We start from the raw sequence: 22,769 nt of genomic DNA on the forward strand, positions 1-22,769 counted from the left end.
TGCCTACACCCTTTGTTTCTAGGGAAGGCAGATTTTTGTTTAAGGGGAGGCTTGTGTTTTGTGTGCCTAACCCTAGTGTGTTTTGAGGGGAGGATAATCTTGTGTGAGGGATATGCAACCAAAACCCACATAGGGGAGGATTATTGGGATGCGGGCTTTTGTTGCATCTCTTGTGTGAACAACCTCTTCCACCTAGACCCATGTAAAGAACCTCTTACAACCCAAGTGTAAAGACTAGCCACTTGTGTTTGTGCATAGACAACCACATCTTATGCTCATGTGTCAAAAGGATGTCTCTTTGCATATGTCTATATAAATACACATTATGCTGAATAAAATCAAGTCTATCATTTGCAATTATACTCTATATTGTATTGTGCAATAGTTTCTCTCTCAAGCTCTACACTAAGCTCTCCAAGCATGCCATTAGCATGAATGGCACACTAACATATCCACCTTAACCCAACAAGGCATACCTTCATCGTAATAGATTTCTCCAAAAATCTTAGGTCATTTGAGATAATCTTAGGATGTCCTTTCATAAGGGACGCAAAAATGGTGCATGACTGGTCCAAAAACCACGTCTACTTACAGTTCTAGGTTAGTGTGCCATTAGCATGAATGGAACACTAACCTATCCACCTTAACCCAACAAAGCATACCTTCATCATAATATATTTCTCCGAGCATCTTAGGTTATTTGAGATGATCTTAGGACGTCCTTTCATGAGGGAAGCAAAAATGGTGCATGACTAGTCCAAAAACCACGTCTACTTACAGTTTTAAGACTCCATCATTCAAGTTGATCTTGTAAGTGGTCGGACGCATCCTTTAGGGAACATGTTTATAATTGACAATCGATCGGACACCACAATTCACTCAACTCCATTGAAGTATTGTTACACATGTAAAATGGACACGGATATTCAAGAAGACTCTCCTTATATGGATGTCCTACCTAGAATGACTAAGTCGTGAAGAATATTGATTGGGTACACCTCGCATCAACCATAGACACTTGGGGAAATAGAGGAACAACTTGGGTAACACGTGAGGGGTGAAAAATACCGCAAGTTGCACCAATGAATATGTTAAGTGCAATGTATACACCTTCTGAGGATACAAAGAGTGAATACTACCTAAATGACATCCAAGCTACTAGTGCCTTGGAATATTGTGACCATTGTGACTCAAATTCCCATGCTATCCTTTGATTTCACACACATTGGAGTGCATTGGTGGTTGCTTACAACAGTATTTGGAAAGCAAAAAAATTACAGTTATATATGGGATTGTGGAGTTTAGATCTTCGGCTTGTGTTTCTCATTCAAAAGCTAATTTTGCTAAGATTTGGGACTTTTTTTTTTGTTCAACCAATGGTGTGGCAAATTAGTAGAGATAGTTTTTGCAGGTGCATTTTTGTGCCAAAAAAATGCAATTTTGGCCATAATTTTCTCATACGAACTCATATCTATGCAACCCAAGAGTCGTTTTGGGGATTTTGGCATGTTTCAAATGCAATGGTGGTGTCCATTTGACCTAATTTTGATCATATTTTTTGTATCTACGTGCATGACATCAGTATCGTCATACACACACACGCGCGCGCACACACACACACACACACAGATTTTTGGCTTCAGTGACTCCGACATCTTTTGAGTAGGAAAGATAGTTCCGTCCAATGGTGTAAGTTGACATCAAAACTCAATTTTCTTGGCATCAACAACTCGTTTTCCCGCCTTGCGGAATCAGCTTCTCCTCCGTCGATGTGCTCTAGGAGATGGTTCTTCCATAGAGGAGTGACATCTAGAATTGGCATCAACTTCTGCGACATAGACTAAAGATTTTCACACGCTCTTTGGCGACATTGAGTTATAGTTTGTCAGTAGTGGGAGACAGGTAATAGATTGTCATTAACAATAGTCTCATGCATTTCTAAGAGCACTTTTTTTTTGGATTTCCATATGCATTTGGACATGATGTATGGTCTCTGCGGTATTGCCTATATAGAGCCATTGATGGCTTCTTAGAGAGAGCTCTTAGATATAGAAAACACACTGATCTTGAAACAGTAGATATGTGAGCATCTGTGGCAGTGACACCCATTATAGTTCCAATGGGAGTTTGGATGCATATGGTTTATATGTGACAAGCACTTGAGAGTATTTGTGCTTTGTTGAGAGTATTTCAATCCCCGCAAGGGCCTCACTTGAGTCCAAATCTTGGTTGTATCTCAATGGTGCTTGTTTGAGCATGCATCCTACGATTTTGCAATGATAGTTTCACGTTTTGGATATATATTGTGTTGGGGATACTGCCATTGTACCTCGTTAGGAAGCAGACCTTGGCTTGTTTTGGAAATTCTGGCGGTTTCTAAGACTTGATCCAAAAAATCCATGTCTAAGATTGTGGCTATTCATGTCTTCATAACCTTTTTTGAGGATCTTTTGAAGATGAGCACTCGGGGCTGGGTTACCCAGTGGGAGGTGGATTAGGTTGCTAGAGATCCCCATTCATAGCCTCGTCATAGGACATGTATAGAGGGTTATAGGTGCTTTAACATCAAGTCGACAGTCTTGGCAATCTTTTGACAGTTTCTTTGAGTAGTATATGCTAGTTTATGCCTTATCAATTTAGTTTATGCATTGTTTTGCCTTAGTTTTTCTTGAGATTTTGATCTCTATATAGACTCTTTCCGATTTTTCCCATGAGTTCTCTAGTTTTCTTATAGCACTCTTTTGCATTGACATTGTAATAAATTTTGTTGAGTTTCTAATTGATATTTCCATCTGTGAACAAAGTAGACTCTATTGGAATTTTTGCAAAAAAAAAAATCATAAGTTTGCATTACTCTATTGCAATTATCTCTTGTTAATATGGCTGGATCTTTTGAGAAAGAAGATTACTACATTAAAAAATTTGATGACGCAAATTTCACCACATGGAAGCAGAGAATACTTGATGTCTTAATCAACAAAGGACTTGCATTACCATTGAAAGAGAATAGAGAAATTTTGTATAGTGATTATCAGTGGAGGAGGATCTTGATGATTGTGCCATGGAAACTATTAGGTTGCATCTTGGTGAGTCTATACTCTTCACTATTATGGGCAAGATCAATGCTAAAGAACTATGGGATCCTTTATGCTCAGCATGGGACCGTAAGAGTGCATCAAACAAATTGTTTTCGATGAAAAACTTATGCATCTTAACATGAAAGAAGGTAGTAGTGTCAATTCACGCCTAAAACAAGTTTAACATTGTGTTTACTCAATTCACACCTAAATGAGTTTAACTGTTTTTTTAGTCAATTGACATCAAAGGGGCTTAATTTTGATGGGGGTGAAATGAAATCCATTTTCTTTCTATGTTCTTTCCTTGTAACTCCGTCCCTACGGGCAAGATTCTTTTCAATTATGTTATTAGTGCTTTGCACACGGAAGAGATTCGATGCAAGTCTCTTCACACTAGTGGACATGGTGATGCATATATATATATATATATATATATATGGTTAGTAGCTGGAGAAACAATTAAAGGTAGAGAGCCGCAGTTGCGATTGTTCTTAGGATCTCGAGAATGTACATAACAAGATTTGTGGACTTGACACGAGGAACATTTAATGTTATCATTTTCACAAGAAAGGACAAATAAAAAAGGATTTTTGTTTATTGCAAACAGAGAAGGGAAAAGTCATCATTGTAAGTTCTACATCTCCTAAGAGTAGTGTGAAGATAGAGGAAGTCAATGTTGTTGAATCGGCACATGTTGATGGTATTATTGGCATGTTGTAGCCATCAAATGTACTAGTCTTCACTATTTATTTGAGTCCAAATTTGAGTCTAGAGGCGTTGTATCTCTTGGAAAATGCTATCCTCAGAATTGGATTATTGACTTGGGCATCCATTTTCATGTTACTCCTCACAAGGAGTGATTCTCCAGTTATGCCTGTACCCATGGTTTAGTTAAGCTGGGTGATTCTCACCAGCTTGAGATTTGCGTCATTGAAGATGTGATGTTGGGTATGTCCAATGGTACTAAGTTCATGCTGCGAGGTGTTAGACAGGTGCCAAAGAGAACTAAGAGCCTTGTTATAGCAGGATAGCTTTTGATGATCTTGGGTACACTACAGTGTTTGAAAATGGTTCCTAAATTATCAGATAGATAAATTAGTCATGCTGAAAGGCCAAAAGTTTGGCTCATTATATTCCCTATATGTCTTACCTGTGAAAGAGAACTCTATCTATGTCGCCAAGCTACCTTCTACTGAGTTGTGGCATAGTCGCCTTAGTCATATGAGTTAGAAGGGAATGAATCAGTTACAGCATTTTGTTTATGTCTTTGTTTTAAATTATTCTAATTTTAGTTTGTGTGTGTGTGTGTGTGTGTGTGTGTGTGTGTGTGTGTGTGTGTGTGTGTGTGTGTGTGTGTGTGTGTGTGTGTGTGTGTGTGTGTGTGTGTTGCATATACAAAAAACAGACTAGGCTTACCCCATTGCCATTGGAGAGGAAGCTAGGAAATCCTCTAGCTTTGGTTCATAGTGATCTATGTGGACCTATGCCGCATAAATCTCTTGGGGGGGGGGGGGAGGGGGCATTATATTTCTTGAATTTCATAGATAATTCTACTCAAAAGGTGCAAGAATACCTCTTGAAGAGGAAAGGAAAATTCTGTAGTGTCTTCAAGAAGTTCTTAGCTATGGTTGAGAACCCGTCAAGCAAGAAGTTAAAGGCTTTGCACACTAAAAATAGGGGAGAGTACATCTCCACTGCGTTTACTGACATTTGTAACAAACAAGGCATTAGGAGAGAGTTTACTATGTCATACACACTTTCTTAGAATGGAGTTGTTGAGCACACGAATAGGACTATTCAAGAGAGGGTCATTTCCATGCTACCTATGGAAAATTTACCTCCAGAGTTTTTTGGATGGGCTACTATGACAGTGTTGCATAGGTTGCCTAGTACATCATGGAACTAGGAGATTCCGCTGGAGATGTGAGCATGCAAGAAGCCCAATTATGAAATATTACATGTGTTTGGGTGTGAGGAATTTTCACATGTGCCTAAAGAGCTTAGAAAGAAGCTCGACCCCAAGTTCCACAAATGCATCTTCATTGGCTATGGGATGGGTTATTGTCTCTAGCGCCCAAAATCTAGAAGAGTTATTCGTAGCTCACAAGTGATTGTTATTGAATCAAAGATGCACTTGCAGCCAATGAAAGAGGTTATTGCAAAGTGAGATTCAAGGATGTAGCCTCTAGTATGGATACACAAACAACTTAGTCTACTAGCAATGTACTTACCACTAGTAGTGCTACAGAGAGAGTTAGTGATGCTCCTAAGAGAGCAAAGTATAGCAGTCAGCACCCCTGAGAAGATCTACACATGTATCTCATGTTCCTGAGAAATCTCAATCAGGATTAGACTATATATTGGTAATTGACTGTGGGGAGAGCCTACCTACTACTACCAAGAGGCTATTGAGATGGAAGGTAGCATGAAGTGGAAGCAAGCAATGCAATTTGAGTATAAATCAATTATGGCTAATCAAACTTGGGAACTGACATATTTTCTAGAGGGAAAATAAGCCTTGCCTTGCAATGGGTGTACAAGAAGAAGTACACGGCAAAGGATCATGAGCCTAAGTATAAGGCTAGATTGGTTGCTAAGGGTTTCAAGCAAAAGAAAGGCATGGATTTCAATGAAATATTTTCTCCAGTGGTCGAGATGACTACATTGCATCTTGTGCTTGGACTAGTATTCGTCCATATGGATGTGAAGACAGCATTTCATTACAGGGATATTGAGGAGGATGTATACATAAAATAGCCAGAGGGTTTTGAAGTCAAACTTGAGAAGCCTATGCCGGACAAATTGGTGTGTAGATTGCATTAGGCATTATATGGCCTAAAACAAGGCTCAAGGCAGTGGTACATGAAGTTGATAAGTACATGCAGTCCCAAGGGTATGAACGGAGCCAAGAAGATCACTGCTTGTTTACCCGAAAGTTAAACGATGGTTCACTTATCATCCTGATACTTTATGTCAATGATATGGACATTTCCAGGAATTGTAAAGATGAGATTGCCATCTTGAAGAATTCTCTTAGCATGCACTTTGCTTTGCAGGATTTGGGAGATGCAAGTCACTTTCTTGGTATGTGTATCAAGAGGGATAGAAAATTTGAAATATTAGAGTTGTCTCAAGAAATGTATATCCAAAAAGTCTTGCAACATTTCACTATGCAAGGGGGAAGGCTACATTGAGTCCCCAATGCACTCACATGCAAAACTCAAAAAGAATTGTGCTCCCAAGTTTGATGCTGAGAAAGCAAAAATGCCCAAGGTGCCATATTCTTCAATAGTTGGTAGTCTTATTTATGTATGTCGTGGTAGCCACGAGACTGGACATTGCTTTTGTAGTGGGAATGGTTGGCATATTTATGGAAAATCTTGACAAAAAAAACTAGGAAGCAATGAATCACATCTTGAAATATATAAAAGGTACTGCAAACAAGTGCTTATGCTTTGGGAATAATGATGCAAATGCAGATTATGCGGGTTATGTCAATATTGGAAGTTCCACGTTTAGTTATGTTTTTCTATTTGCTAGAGCAGCCGTGTCATGGAGATCAATATCTCCAGAATTGTATGTCATCTTCCACCACAAAGGTAGAGTAGAGTGGCAATTTTTTATGCTAGCAAGGAAGCTGTGTGGTTAGCTCACCTAGTGGGAGATCTTAGCATTACTCAGACTCCAGTGTTGCATTTTGATAGTCAGAGTGCGATTGCATTGGCGAAGAGCCCCAGAGGTTAAAACACATAGAATTTTGCTATCATGTGATACTGGAAATATTGGCTAGCAAGCACATTAAGTTAGTCAAGGTTCATAGGATGACAACCGTGCAGATACTCTCACAAAGAGCCTACCCTCTGAGCGGTTTGTACATTGCATGGAGATGATGGGTGTAGGGTGAAGCCACATGATTGCTTCATGGTTGTATAGATGTACATACATAGGCCACTTGGGCCATGTTGGCTTCCAAGTGAAAGATTGTTAGGGTTTAGGCCAATTGGCTAGACGCCCATCTTATGGGCCGTACTAACATTATCTCTATTCATTGGTAATATAGTTCAATAAGGAGTAGTGGGGTACACCAATCCTCGCTGAGAACTCCACCAACACTCTGTGTCTGCTCTTCTTGTCCCTCTCACTCTGCACACTTCACACACAGTTCCTATGATTTGACAGTTTTTCCTTAAAGATGGACATGAAATGTGTTATATATAAAGCCTTATGTACCCTTGTAATTCTAAAAGTACATTTGTAAGGCCCCTGAAATGAGGAGAAGCCATCATGCATGAGAAAAATCACTTGATTTCTGTTGAGAGCTAGATGTGTTGAGTCGTTCTTCTTGGTCTTCTCTTATCATTGGTCCTCTTTTTTTTGTGTATCGTCCTTTGCAAATTCTATCTACACTATGGATTTTGTTATCTTGTCAATATCTTTGATTTTCTTGTGCTCTTTGGATACAACACCTAAATGATTCTTTTTGGCTTTCATTGGGGGTTTTCCTGCGATAGAAATTTTGGTTGAATTGTTTTGCTTATGTTTCCATTGCATTGTCAAAAATTTGGCTTTTGATGTAGAGATTTCACATGAGTTGAAGGTAAAGGTGACTTGCAAGGTCGATCAGCTTTGGTGTTGGATTTAGCTTTACCTCTATCAGTTATAGATGGTTGTGTCCTTGTCGCATGGACTTATGATGGTTCCAAAACTATTGTTGTTGTTGTTGTTGTTGTTGTTGTTGTTGTTGTTGTTGTTGTTGTTGTTGTTGACGCTCTTTATTGTTGTACAAAGGAGACGTTTATCTTGCTTTTTGTTAAGCTAGTCTCTCTTTGATGTGATGGGAGTCTACGATGTAGAATGTGTCTGTGAACGCCCCAAAACTCAGCTTGAGTATGGCTTTTTTCATGCTACTTTTTGTTTTAGAACTGTGTACACCGTTTCTTCCTGTTCTTTGAGTGGTGGCTTTTTCATCATTATCCAAGTGTTATAAGACATTAAATTTTTTGTAGCACAAGGATCTATTGTAGCTGAACATGTGACTTTGAGTCCTGCTTTTTGGCATAAATTGAATTGATCAATGTGGGAGATAATTGATCTTTTGCATTTTCATTGTTCTTCTCTTGATCTTTACTTTGTTGAACATCTTGTGTCGAACTTGGCAGCATTGATTCTTCATGTGCTTTCAGTTCCACATTATCTAGACCCAGTCCCCCCAAAAAAATTGTTGTTGATTCTTCAAGTATGTCAATGATGACATATTCATTTTGTTGATTTGCTCCCATGGTTTGTGTTTTTGCAGTATGATCCATGACATGGTTGTTTGTCCCAATTTCTTTCTGCTCAAACTCAAAGTTCTCATTAGTTTTGTTCAAAACTCGCAGCATAAAATAGGGAACTAAGTCGTAGCATTCTTTGTTGCAAAACTTCGTCTTAGAGAGATCTCTTATGGAAATTTCATCTCTCAATTGTATGTGTAAAGTTTCATTTTCCATACATCTTTCTTTAAGGTCAATCGGATTCTCTCAAATTACTCCAACCATTTGGAGGAAAACGATATCGTATATATGTCATGATCACAAACCCTGGTAGAGTTACTTCATTCGCATATGGCCAATGTGGCTAGTATCTAATCCCATTCAAAATGTTCAAAGAGGTGTTCAAAAAAAGGCTATGGGACATACACTTCATCCTCTACAATCCTCTCCAACATACAGACTTCCCTTTTTGTAGGTCTCTATACTCAGATGCACCACACATTCAAATAGATTTCTTTGATTGTAACCATTCAAGAACCTCCAATTCGCCCTTCGTACTCGAGTCAAATTACTCAATTGGTGTCTTCGTGACATCTCTATTAAAGTGGTCTTTTAAGTTTATTTTGGTTAGCGTTTGGTAATGCCTCCGGTAGATGTGGTCATAACCCCAATCTTGAACCATTTTGGGTTGTTGCATTAGCAGACATTCCAAAATAATGTCAAAAAAAACTGTCCTTGCAAAATCCACTATAGAAAATGTGTCATCTACTCCAATATCTATATGGGTCTTTCCATGTAGCCAGATATCTACAAATTGTAGCTTCATGTGTATCTGTTTAAGGGTTAGTCTACCCCTTTCTTTCTTATTTCTTTTGTAGCTATGGCTCCGCTATCTAGAATAGTTATCGTTTTGATGTTCTCATATTCTATTGGTATGGTGGTGTTTCCTTCTTCTTACTCACAATGTTCACCCACTTTGTTTCTATTTTTTCCAAGTTTTTGCCCACTTTGGCCCACATGTGGTCTAATCTTTAGCAGTTTTTTCTAGCGTTATTGTTGTGCACTAAATAGGAGTAGACAAAAACTCTTGTAAACTCCTTGAATCAATCATCCTTGGTGTTGGTTTCCATTGTGAAGGTAAAACTCTCACGTTAGATTTGGCTTCATGATTTCCCATGTATGATGGTAGAGTCTTCAACGAGTGTGATTTACTCTCTTTCAATGCTACAGATCCAACATCATTGTAAAGGGATCGGATATTAAGATTTAGATGTTCATGCTCCATGTTTATCTCAAGACTTAATATGTTGCACTTCCTTCCTTAGCACTCCTTATCACTTCCCATAACTCATTTGGCCATGGTTCCTCAATATTTTGGGATGGGTGCAATTTGGTGTCACTTAGCGTCATTGGCAGGATTGTTTTCTTTTGCATGTTAAAACTCCTCTCAAATTAGCTTCCTTTTAATGCTTTTAATAGCAAGAAATTGCAGGGAAGATAGGCTACCTTGCTACCAATAGTGATTGCAATAAGATTGGTATAGTGAAAGAATAAATTTGTACAGAAAAAGGGACAAGAAAGTTCAAAAGCTATTTCTTTTAGGTAAGCGTACTCTTTAAATGGCATACCTCCTAAGGATAGGAAGCCCTAAATTTGCATGAAATATTACGTATTTAAGAATCCCATATCTTGGATTGTGAGATTTTATATTATAGTTGGATCATATTTAGAACTAGCTTTATATCCCATGTCCGTGTACTTTCTAAACACCTATAATGAAGGGATGTGCAACTTCCCAAAAGGGAATTTTTTTAACAAACAGGTAATATTCTTGTTTCAGTCCTAGACTTGGTTCTTCTTTACCTTTTAGGTATATCTATGGTTCTGTCAAGCTTGTTGTGAAACCTTTATTGTCATTGTACACATGCTAGGGAATCTGAAAATATTTCAAACATATTAGTGTATCCATGTTTTGAATATTGTTTCTATATGTGGCTACGTTAATTAATTTTTTCCATCCAATTGTGATCTCACAAAAAACTTAATAAGCGCATTTGAAGTGGTGAGTCATGTCCATGTCAACCAAAACCAATCAAAGTAGAGGTCAAATATTGTATGTATTATAAAAGAAAGTGACATCTTCACAAAGCTCATCTAGACATGTTACTATATCAAATCATGCAATGCATGTAGAGTCTGCTTACAAGATGTATAGAATTTTGTGAAAGTAAAAAGGACAATCCAAAGATCTGGGTAGTGCTGCGTGAGAACCAAATGTGCTATCGTCAAGGGCCTCCTTCGACACATTTTCTTTCCAAAAAGCAGCTTGGTGGATAACTTGAGTTATGAGCTTCCTAAATTTTACCTAGAAGCTTCTAAGCTTTGGAGGATATTGGTCAAAGCAGCTACTCTTTATATTTGCCTTTGTTCTACCAATCTTGTCTTGACATCCCTCCGAAGCGTTTTTCGTTAGTAAAAAACTGGTAGAAACCTACTTTACTATGCAAGCTTTGTTTGAAGTCCATTCTGGTGTAATCCCACATGGTTTCTTTCCTAAAAATTTCCAAAGACTTTGCTTGGCTGTTTGCAAAGAAAGATTCATTTAACCCACACAACACAGCTTTTAGTGAATTGGATGATTCTGCTTGTGTTGGCCTCTCAATAGTTTAAGGCTGAAAGTTTAGAAAGAGGAAATGGAAAGAATGGAGTAGTTTGCTTGTATACTTAACATAATTGGTTTTGCATATTGTCAGGAGAGCTCGCAAAATAAACATCCACAACGCATCACCTCCATCGGATGTCCATAAAGTTAGCAGGCAAGTATGAGAAACACCATCAGTTTCTGCAAAAGATCACTTAGATTGGTCAATATGCAAATTAATAGACTTGTTTTTTTCAGACCAATTACAAAACTACCCAACCAGCACATCGATTACGCACGTGTAATGTACCCCATCACATCAATTAAGCATAAAGATAAGCACATGGGAGAGGACCATGTTTGTTTGCTCTGTGAGAGGGAGACAAACACTGCATTTAAATTGTATTCATGTATTGAGCCATATAAAACTCCTATTTTCAAGATGGCTTTAATCATTGCGAATAGTCCATGTAGCTTGAGGACTAGCTATATTTGAGGTTCTCTTGGAGCTTCACACAGAACCCTTCTACAAGGGAGGACACCTCAACCACCCTGCCCACAGAGAAATAGAATGCTTCCTGCTTGTCAAATGCCCAAGTACGAGTTAGGTTGCCAACAGGACGAAAGCAAAAATACAACTTAGAAAGGTTCCATCTTCTAGAGCTGTCACATTGCATAGAGCAGTGGCACGCAACTAGACTATATTTCAAAATGTTTCAAACAATGGTCTCCTATCACAAATGCTCTTAAGAAAGGATAATCTAGACAATATCCAAACAATACAATCTCCTATTACAAGGCATTTCACCAATGAATTTGAATACCCAAAAGGTAATGAGACATTGCACATTATAACTCAGGAGGGCGTTGGCAGAGAAGAGACCAGACTGGCGAAAGAAAGGCAATAGAATTGGCATTGCAACATATAAAAGCTAAATAAATGTTCTGTACATTGCTTAGCAGTCATACAATATATTTCTTACGGCAAAGGATCCCTTCATCTTACAAAAATGTTATTAAGATATTATTTTGAACTACAAAAGTGATCTGTACCCAGAAGGTGTAGACCATGAAAAATACAAAAAGCTCATGGGCTTCATAGACGAAAGGGCACGCCGATGTCGAACATATAGGAAGCTGTCAGTTGTGGTTCCTATCATTTAACACAGCATTTTGTTAGTGTTGTTACGAATACTCATTATGTCAGAAACCAGAAGGAAAAAAAACTCTGTAGGTCTTCCACGACATGTGCTAATGGATTTAAAGAATACCTGAACATGATCTGCATTGTAGCTCCCACCAGTTAAAAGCATTCCAATCAATGACGAAATAGGTCCATTGCTTTGGCCGATGTCTGAGTTGCGAATACCATGACGCATGGCATTTAATAGGTCTCTGTATGTCCTTGCATGACCTCTTTCAATAGCTTGAATAAAGCAAAATGTCATGGCTCCGGTGTACGTGACCTGTGAAAGGGCCTGCACACATACAGATAGAAAATTGATGTTACAATACTCTCCACTTGCTGGCATTATATAGGAACAGGCCACTGCTCGTAATTCATGAATTAAAGGTTGTGGGGTCAACTACCACAAGGAGTCCCCTCTTAAAATATGTCAGAATTGCAGAGCAAAAAAACCATTCAATGTAGGAAGTAATTGTTGCCCGTATAATTTACACTACATGTCATAAACCAAAAGCAACAGCAAAAAACAACCAAGTAACAGAACACAATCATCAAGAGGCCCTTCGGCCTTCAGCAGAAAAATATATGGACAGGATGCATTGAAGTTCAAAGCTCCACTGAAGTTGTGTGGGCGCTTGCAGAGCTCTAGCTTCATCCTTCATATTTTAAGCATACCTTACTCTGAAAATATAACGCCCTAACACAAGCTGGCTTTTTTAACACCACTCATGGTATGATGCGCAACTTGAAGTTGTTCAGCATACTCTCAAAACTTACAGACGTATCTGCAGACGTTTGATGATCATCACACCCACTAAAACAATAGGCTTCTCCACCATTGGTTCCTTTCCACATGCCATTACGAGGTCGATGATCCTCCCAGACATATTGACCTTGGCTGCCATACAAACATAAGAAGAAGATTTAGAGGTGCACACCCAAACATCCACACACACACACACACTAAAATGCAAAACACACGTACACCTAATACACACAGTCAGAAACAGGCCATGCACACATATACACAACCACGCACAGGCAAACAAAACTCATACTGTATCTGCACAAGCCTGGCAGAACCATCAAGAATGCCCAAAGTAGCGACTCTACAGGCGCACATGTAAAAAGCATGGGACGTAAAGGACGTGTGCTAAAGGTTGCACTTTACTTGTAATGTCTAGCATACAACTATTTCTTAAAAATGAATGAAACAAAGAAACAGCAACATCAGCGCAGGGCTAGCTTTATCTACTTATTATAATAAAGTAGACTTTGAAGTCATTGACACCGGCGACAAAATAGAATTGCGAGGAGTAGGTTTCTGAACTTCAAACAATTGCAGCACAAAAACATTAGACAAAATTGCATAATCTTGATTCTTGTAATAAGCTGTAAACCAAAAATGATAACTCATAAGCTGAAGAGCCAAAAAAAATAAAAGCTGACGTAGTCAAGCTTAACTTCAATCTTTGTCCAAGCAAGAAGTGAAAGATCATCACCACAAATTTCCTTTTCATGTTCTTGAATACCCAACCATAGGTGGAAGCTTGGATGGAGCTAATTCACATTTTACACCCAAAACACCAAGCACCATGGAAAATACATATGGTATAGTATGAAAAAACCCACAACAAGATCCTGATGACTTTCTATGTTCGTCTTTCACGCAACGTGCCATTTTCCATGTTCTCACTAGTATATCCTTGCTTCTTGGACTTGGTTGACTTCTCTTGCTAAAGATTCATGAGTTATGTGTTCGACTGTGTGTATGATATTAGACTTCTTTAATGAGCTCATGTTCACCACATTCCAGATAAAAAGGTATATACCTAGAAAATCAAAGAACGTGTGCACATTCATCTTTTAAAAAGACTTCGAGTTATGACGAGAAACTTGAATACCTCTCGCATACAAGCAAGCACGCGCACGCGCACGCACACACACACAACCACCCATCTCATAGAGCCAGTACGGTGTGCATTAAAAATACAGACGTACACAAATTCAGTCCAGCCTGCTTACCTATTCATTTTGCAAAGGAACGGAAGATCCAGCACTGTTCCACTATGGCAAGCATCGATGATTGCATGTAATCGCACACCATGAGGCAATGGTCTAACAAGTGACATGTTTATATCATCATCCACAATCATGCCTTGTGTTTCGAAATCCACGGGCAAGATTGTCTCATCATAACCATCAACCTCCCCCCCATCACGATTTCTTTGCTGAGACCCATGGCCTGAGTAGTGAAATATCAGGGAGTCCCCGAGTTTGCAGTCTTTTACGAGCCAATACATGGCCATTTTTATATTATGCTTTGTAGGAATTTTGTTCCGATCTGTTTGATCCTCTGTTCAAAAATCCAAAATGAAAACAACAAAAGGATTTTATGAGTGCCATGTACAGTCCAGTGTCTATATATATAATAAGTTTGTACACAAATTACTTGGCTCGAATTTTTGAAAAAAAAAACAGGTAAATGAAGAGCCCCTGCTCGTATATGTAGCATGAGTTTCATTACTAGACTGCTCATAATCCGTAAATGCTCGAACTTTTATTGAACTTGCACAAAGAACTTGTCCAGTCCAAACAAGGAGCACTCATCCCTAAGTACAGTCAAACTATCCCTTTCTATTAAGCACAACTCCACCAATGCAGAGGAAACTAACCGTACAAATCAAACAAACTAACTAATGTTATCAATGGAAAACTTATTTTTGGTGGAGGTGTGGTGAGTGTGTTGTAATAAGCTGGTATGGAATAGATTATACCAGGTTACGTGAAACAAGATAGGCAACTACTCACTCTTACTGGCACAGAACCTCAATTGATTCTCTCTCTCTCTAGTAGAGTTCATCAGCAACCGTCACATAATGACACGCTTTAATCTCTATAACCTTGATATATAGGGTAGGTCTTGATGTGAAAGATAAAAAATCAGCACGTCTGCCCCGGTGCAAGCCAAGAAAAACCATCTGGTCAACCCCACTGACTCGCATCTTGCACCCCCCATGCGACTTGCTCCAATTGACTAGAGCACCGCTAGCCGCACTGAGAGGCGCCCATTTCTAAAGAGGGTGAAGGATGGGAGAGAAGAGGCTGAAGAAGATAACCAAGACTACTGCCACAGAAGGTGCCCATCCAGGTTGAAGAAGAGAAACCACCAGTGAAGGGCCATGAAGGATATCGAAAAGACCACGGGAAGCACCACCACAAGAGGGAGCCAGCAAGGTCGTGTCGAAGCTGACAAAGCAAACACCAACAAAGCAAAGAAACCACCAGTAAAGTGCCATGAAGGAAACCAAGGAGACTGCCATTCAAACACTGGGTAGCCAATGATAAGCACCACCACAAGTGTTAGTTGCTCGCCAGATCCATCTTGCACTCCAACATGACACAAGCCATACTCACGCATAAACGAGCATAGAGAGCGGACATCAGGCTCACCTCCCAGCCATAGAGCTAATACGGGCTCATCCCTGAGACCGGGAGCCTATAGCCAACGGGCTAGCCTCCACCACAAGGGCTGCTGTCCCATACCACCATGCCCACATCGATACATATGTGCGGGTAGAGCTGCTAAAGGCCTAGAGTGATCACACAAGATATCTCATGAATGAGAATTAAGTCCTATTTATAGAATTCCTTAACCGCCCTAACTATCGGGCAATGTTCACACTTGGCCAAACATAGCTCATGCCCTCATCCTGATGTTTGGAGACATAACAGCGAGAGGGAGCCAGCAAGTTGGCATCGAAAGCAATCAAAGCAATCACCAGCAAAGAGAAGTATGAACAACGAGTATTGACTCAAGGAGGATGTAAGGTGCAGCGGAATGAATGTTGAACTTTGCTCAAGATGAGTGCTCCGAACTGTGCTCAAGGTTCCTTTTACTTACGGAAGGGAGAGCCTTCCGTTGCTTTGATGAAAGAGTGCAATGGACAAAAACAAAGTGGATGAAGGTGCTGAGACTGAGAGATAGAGAGAGAAGAATACGACACCAGAATGTTGTCAAACCCTCCTTCGAAGGCCCCACTCTCTATGGCGAGAGCAGTCTACTTATGATTGCACAAATCTCTACAATGCTTGGACTTGCCGACGATCTCGACAACGATGAGGATGACGACAATACGGGCTGAAATCTGAAAATGCTAAGGGCTCAAATCTGCAAATCTTTATCTGCTGAATTCAGACTCTATGTCGGTGGCGATGTCGATGGTGACGATGCAACGACAACGCGCTGAAAACGCAGATGCTGAAATCTGTGTTTTCCAAGTTGAATCTGCAAACTTTGCGGGATCTGACCGTGCGGCGAGGATCTGTTGCGGGAAGGTGAGATCTGCGAGGTTCGGGGGTTCTACTGCGGAGTCTGACTGCTGAAAACTGAAAATGCTGGTGCTTAATGAGGTTCCGTCGCGATGAATCTCCAAAACGCTGAAGTGTGATGCAGATGCAAAAACGCTAGGGCTGATCTTTGTCTTCTGCTGCTGCCGGTGGTTTGCAATGCAAAAAACACTAGGTTGACCTAATGGGGTTCTGTTCGCCAGGACGATGCATAAGCAAAAACGCTGGCTGCTCTGGTCCAAAAATGCTAGGTGTTGTAGTCCCTTGCAAAACGCTAGGCCTCTGCGGGGTTCTGCTGAGAAGTTGCCTCTTGAGCAAGGTGCTCCTGCTGCCTCTTTTGCCAGAAAGTGCTAGTTGTGGTTTGCTTATATATTTCATTAGTTCCCAACAAATAATAAATGAGTGAAAAATGTCAAAAATAGGGAAAATAGGTTTAATGCACTGGAAAATTCCCCTGATAGATTCTGATGGATTTTGATGAGAATGCTAATAATTATGTTGTGTGCAACCGGAGGATATGCATATAACCTAAGTGACTAGTCATGCACGGTCTGCGAACAGACTCACAAAAGTGCCAAATCACTTCCTATTCTAGTGTTAGGTGCAGCGAAATGATTGTTTGCGCCTTGCTCAAGATGAGTGCTCCGAACTGTGCTCAAGGTTCCTTTTGTTCTTATGGAAGGTAGAGCCTTCCGTTCTTAATGAGAGATGCTATGATCACAAACAAAGTGAATGGACACTGTGCGTGCAAGTGTATGAGACTGAGAGATAGAGAGAGAAGAGAGATACGACACCAGAGACGTTGTAAAACCCTCCTTCGAAGGCCCCACTCTCGTCGACGAGAGTGGTTGTCACAAAGTGATGACGTGGCGGACAACCGAAACCCTAATTTCTGCCAGAAACCCTAATTTCCGGAAATCGCGGAGGCTTTAAAAAAATTATTAAAAAAAAAAAGGGAAAATGATGAGCGACGCGAATTTTACTTTTTTCTAATAAAAAAAGAGAAAAGACTCTCTAAGAGAGAGAGAGAGAGAACTAATGCTTTTTATTTTAAAAGCTTTTGGGGCTCTGCTTTTGGGCATCCCTTGTAACCTTTAAATTAGTGGTGAGGGCCTCACTTCTCAGAGCATCTGGACGCAGAGTCTGAGAGTGAAACCCTAACCGCTCTCTTGTACTTTGATGATTGATTAATACAAAAAGAAATACCGAAAGGGGCGCCAGTCTTTGGGGCCAATATCTCTAGGCACGGAACTCCGCTGGGCCAGTGCAAATCTATTGTGATCTGTGAATTGTTTTGAAGTGGTTATTTGGTGCTGTCGCGGTTGATTCTTGACTTGGAGTGTCCAAGTCTGTTACAGTGGTATCAGAGCACGGCCGATTTCTCTTCTACAGGAAATCCGATCCCCGAATTTTTTTTCCGCGGCACCTATGACTTCAGGCAATGATCAATCGACTCCCTCTGCATCTGGAGATGCGGGCTGGGATCACAACGAAGATTCAGACAGAGTATGGCCCGCCTCGGCCTACTCAGGCGGAGCGGTGAGAGATGGAGCGTCGCCAGTTGATCGGCGATGCAACAAAGATGATGCTCAATTTTGCCAAGGACCCGAAGATGGCAAAATATATGAACCAGACCTCTTTGGAAGAGGTACAGACGGAGTGGCAGAGAACACCACTCCCGAAACCCGCTCTCAAGAAACCTTCTGCCTCCAAGAAACGTACGGAGAAGGAATTGGAGAACGTGGTTGATGCACGGATTGCTCAGCTTTTTGACGCGCAAAAGAAAGCCAAAAAGCACGGCAAAAAGCAAAAGAAAAGCACTGACTTTCAAGGTTATTTGGGTCGTCAGTCGACATTCGACAAGGCAAAGAAACAGAAGAAGCGTGTCAAGTTTGAAGGCTTACCCAGTTCTTCTTCTTCTTCTTCTTCTAATAGTTCTTCTAGCTCCTCGGATTCGAGCGAAGAAAACAGAAAAGGTAAAAAGCGAAGCAAGAAACAAAGCTTCGGAAAGGGCAAGAAAAAGGCGAAGAAGGCTACATCTCGCCCAGAGACAATTCTACTGAGGACTCGTCTACAGATAGCTCAGATTCCGATGACGGAAAGTTTTATGCGAACAAGAAGAATTTTTACAAAGCTAACCAGTATGACTTTCTCGAAGATAAAAGCAAGAAAGTCCGAGAGTTTAAGGAAGGTGGCCACTCGATCAAGTTTGATACTTTCTCAGGATACTCACATGCTTCGAAGGCTTTGTCTTTTATACAACAGTTTGACATCGCTTTCGCGGGAGGACGCTTTTCAGAGCACTCCAAGATTCAGAGAGATGCCTCTTACTTTAAGAGGAATGCTCGTACTTGGTGGTCCACGCTTCTTTTAAACAAGACTGCGCCAGTTAAATGGCTAAATTTTAAGAAGCTTTTTATTCCTTCTTGGTTGACGCAAGAATATGGACGAGATATACGAGCTGCTTGGAACCATCTTCGGATGACCAAGAAAGACACAATCAATGCTTATTGTGAAAGATTCTCGAGCTCTTTTCTACCCGCCTCTTCATTCAAGAAGATCTTGTTCAGAGAACAGATTGAACGGTTTACCTTGGGTCTACCTACAGAGATCCGAGATCACTGCTTGGAATAGAAGTCAGCTTCTATTTAGCAGTTGATGAGTCATGCAAAGCGGGGCTTTGCCATTCACTCTGGCAGTCTGACCTACCCCACAGATGAGGCCATGACACAACGAGCCGAACACACTTCTGGGAATGAAAGTAGAAAGAAAAAGAGCAACCCAAAGAAAAAAAGATGCACGACCCAAGCTTACTCCTGAGGAGAGAGCTCGCTTCATCAGAGAGGGGAAGTGATTTGGATGCGGGGAACATGGACATATCTCCGCGAAGTGCCCTAAAAAGGCACAGAAAGAACGAAATGATAAAGACGACGACAGGCCTGAGAGTTCGAGAGCAGCTGAGGAATGTGGCAGAAAAGGCAGATAGAAAAGCAGAACTGGTACCACATGGCGTGGGACCTGCACCGAATCTAATGAATGAAAGTACAAACTTTGCCGCTTTTGGGGCAAAGTGAAGGATCAGTAAGCTCTTTTGAAGGAGCCAAGGCCAAATTCTTTTCACTTGGAATTGGCAGCTCGATTTGGAATTACGCCCGATAGACTGACGCCACAGGCGGAGGTAGTTCGACTGGCACCCGGATGGGATGTTGCCATTACATTGAGCATTGGCAAACTTCGTTTGCAATGACAGGGGTGTTCAGGGCACGCGAGTGACGTTCTACTCGGGATCCCTTGGTACCACAAGAACTACGCCGTGGTTGACTACCAGGCAGAGAAAGCGACTTTGATAAATGAAGGGCTTAGAGATTGTACTTGATGAACTTCAGTTTCTTACTCATTCTTTTGGGAGAGAACTGAACGCTGGATAAAGGTTGAATATGTTTTGACCTGATCAAAAGAACACCAAGATTTTTCTCCACACTCATGCCGATTGCTTTTCAAAGGGCCTGAAGATCAGACCATTGATCTGATACCCGGAAGCACGCCATCGAATCGGCCACCCTACCGTGTGAGCCGCACACAAAATGAAGAGATTATGGACCAAGTGAAAGACCTCTTGGAAAAGGGTCTTGTCCAACCTAGTACTTCACTGTATTGCTCTCCAGTGTTGTTGGTTTTAAAGAAAGATGGATCTTGGAGAATGTGCATCGATTATAGCACTCTCAACGAAATCACCATCAAGAACAGATTTCCCATTCCTAGAATCGATGATATACTCAACAGGTTACAGGGATCCTCGTGCTTCAGCAGGATTGACTTGAAGAGTGGATATCATCAGATCAGGATAGCACCAAGAGATGTCTACAAGACAGCTTTTCGGACGACTTTTGGGTTATTTGAGTTTTTGGTGATGCCTTTTGGCTTAACCAATGCTCCTGCGACATTTAACCGGATGATGGACAGGATTTTTCGAGAGTACTGGCTATTTGTTGGCACTTTCTTTGACGACATCATTGTTTTCTCCAAGAATGAGGCAGAACACAGAGATCATCTGCTTCAAGTCTTTCAGGCATTACGATATCACACGTTAGTGATTAATGCAAAGAAAAGTGAATTTTTCCTACCAGAGATACACTTTTTGGGACACATTGTGTCAGCACAGCAGGAGTGCAAATGGACCCGGCCAAGATAGAGACTATCCGTGATTGGCCCGACTTGAGGAATGTCCATGAAGTTAGAAGCTTCTTGGGACAGTGTTCGTACTACAGGCGGTTCATACGAAAGTTTTTCAGAGGTTGCTTCCCCTTTGCATACCTTGACTCAGAAAGGAGTACCTTTCTCGTGGGGACCCAGAAAGGTGACTGCCTTTTGGACATTGAAAGAGAAATTGACTACGGGACCTATTTTGACTTTGTCGGACTTGCAGAAGTCATTTGAAGTATATTGTGATGCTTGTGGTTGTAGTCTGGGTGCGGTCTTGATGTAAGAAGGCCATGTCATAGCTTACGAGAGCCGTTTGTTCTCTAGGCCGGAGATGACAGCACAGATCTATGAGAAAGAGCTTTTGGGGGTTATCCACGCTCTTACTCAGTGGCGGCATTACCTACTCGGAGCGGATTTTACTGTCTTTACAGACCATCAAAGTTTGCGCTAGTTCTTGTCACAGAAGCAGCTTTCGGAAAAGCAGATGCGGTGGGCGAACATCTTGTCACAGTTCCACTTCCAGATTGTCCATGTGCAAGGACAAAAGAATGTGGTGGCAAATGCTTTGTCTCGAAAACCGTTGGTTCTGGCTATTTCCGCGATACATCATAGGAGCTTCGAGGATATGGTCGATCAATATGCCACAGATACAGATTTTACAGATATTTTCACACGGATACGGGATGGGGAGAATGTAGCGGGATACTCCCTTCGGGAAGGCTAGTTCATGAGAAAGACTATGTTGTGCGTTACACAGTCGTTGAGGGAAAAGGTTATGACTGAATGCCACTGTCCACCTTTTACGGGTCACCGCGGCATTGCTACCACCATGAAGGGGGTAGAGAAATACTTCTTTGGGCCGAGACTCAAAAAGGATGTGGAAGAGTTTGTGCGCAGTTGCTTGGTATGCCAGAAGGTCAAGTTTGACAGGCATAGGCACAGGGATTGTTACAGCCTTTACCCATACCCACCCGCCCCTGGAAAAGTATTGAAATGGATTTCATTTTTGATCTCCGGAGAACACAGAAAGATCACGATGATTTTCCGATTACATGGCACATCTGAGACGATTGTCTCACATAGAGACCCTAGATTTATGAGTTTGTTTTGGAAGGCAATTTGGGAGAACATTGGCATGCAATTGCAGTTCTCGTCATCGTTCCACTTGCAGACTGACGGGCAATTTGAGATTGTCAATTCAGTGATTTTAGATTTTTTGAAGTCTTGTATCTCGGATCAGCAGACTCAATGGAAAAAGAACTTACCTTTGGTGGAATTTGCCTACAATAACACGATACACTCTTCGACGGGGAAGACGCCATGTGAGATTGTTGAAAGTGCTACGAAGGTTCCATCCTTCCTGAGCACGAAAGATTAGATATTTGAAGCGGATGAATATTCACAAGATTTGGATACGGCTTTTGCCAAGGTTCGCGAGACTTTGCAGGAGTCTCAAGAACGACAGAAAAAGGCAGCAGATCGCCATCGTCGCGACTTGAAATTGAAGGAGGATGATTGGGTGCTCTTACTTTTGAGAAGGCACGCCTACGAAAGAAAAAGGGAAAGGAGAGGCTTTTTTCCAAAGCTTAGTATGCGATACTACGGACCTTTCCAGATCACTGACAAGATAAATGATGTCTCCTTCCGATTGAAACTGCCAGATACTTGGAGGATTCACAATGCATTGCATGTGAGTCTCTTGAAACCTGTTAAGGGTGATGTGCCTAATGATGGGGAGCCTGATGAGCAACCCGCAGTGGAAGAAAACGAGGAGACCCTTGTTCTTGAACAGATTTTGGCACATAATGATACGAAGAAAGGTAAAGTCCAAAGGCGGGTTCTTGGTTTAGTTCAAGAACTTTCCTGCATTTGATGCGAAGTGGATGGAGGAGGAGGACCTAGCAGATACTCCTCGGATTGTGAAACTTTACCTTGATGTTTTGGTTTAGCATAGTCTACTCCAAACAGAACCCAGAATTCAGCTTGGCCGGAGATCTGGTGCAGTGGGATGCACAAGAGGGGAGTTACTCCACTCCTTTGTCAACAGATGCCTTGATTTT

At 41.0% G+C, this 22,769-nt stretch overlaps 1 protein-coding gene across 1 annotated transcript in view; it reads right to left on the bottom strand.

The window, feature by feature from the left end:
- Window positions 1-11,858: 11,858 nt before the first annotated feature.
- MC1 (metacaspase 1) overlaps window positions 11,859-22,769 on the bottom strand; it is a 53,330-nt gene continuing 42,419 nt past the window's right edge. The window contains exons 2-5 of the mRNA XM_086505375.1: window positions 14,182-14,512; window positions 12,934-13,054; window positions 12,242-12,448; window positions 11,859-12,123 (exon numbers count right to left, since the gene is read on the bottom strand). Coding sequence (XP_086361501.1) covers window positions 12,067-12,123; window positions 12,242-12,448; window positions 12,934-13,054; window positions 14,182-14,512 — 716 coding nt within the window. The 3' untranslated portion in view covers window positions 11,859-12,066. The remainder of the gene's footprint in view (window positions 12,124-12,241; window positions 12,449-12,933; window positions 13,055-14,181; window positions 14,513-22,769) is intronic.

This window comes from Adiantum capillus-veneris, chromosome 29 (genome assembly GCF_014529385.1).
Source record: "Adiantum capillus-veneris isolate H3 chromosome 29, ASM1452938v2, whole genome shotgun sequence".
Taxonomy (NCBI): Eukaryota; Viridiplantae; Streptophyta; class Polypodiopsida; order Polypodiales; family Pteridaceae; genus Adiantum; species Adiantum capillus-veneris.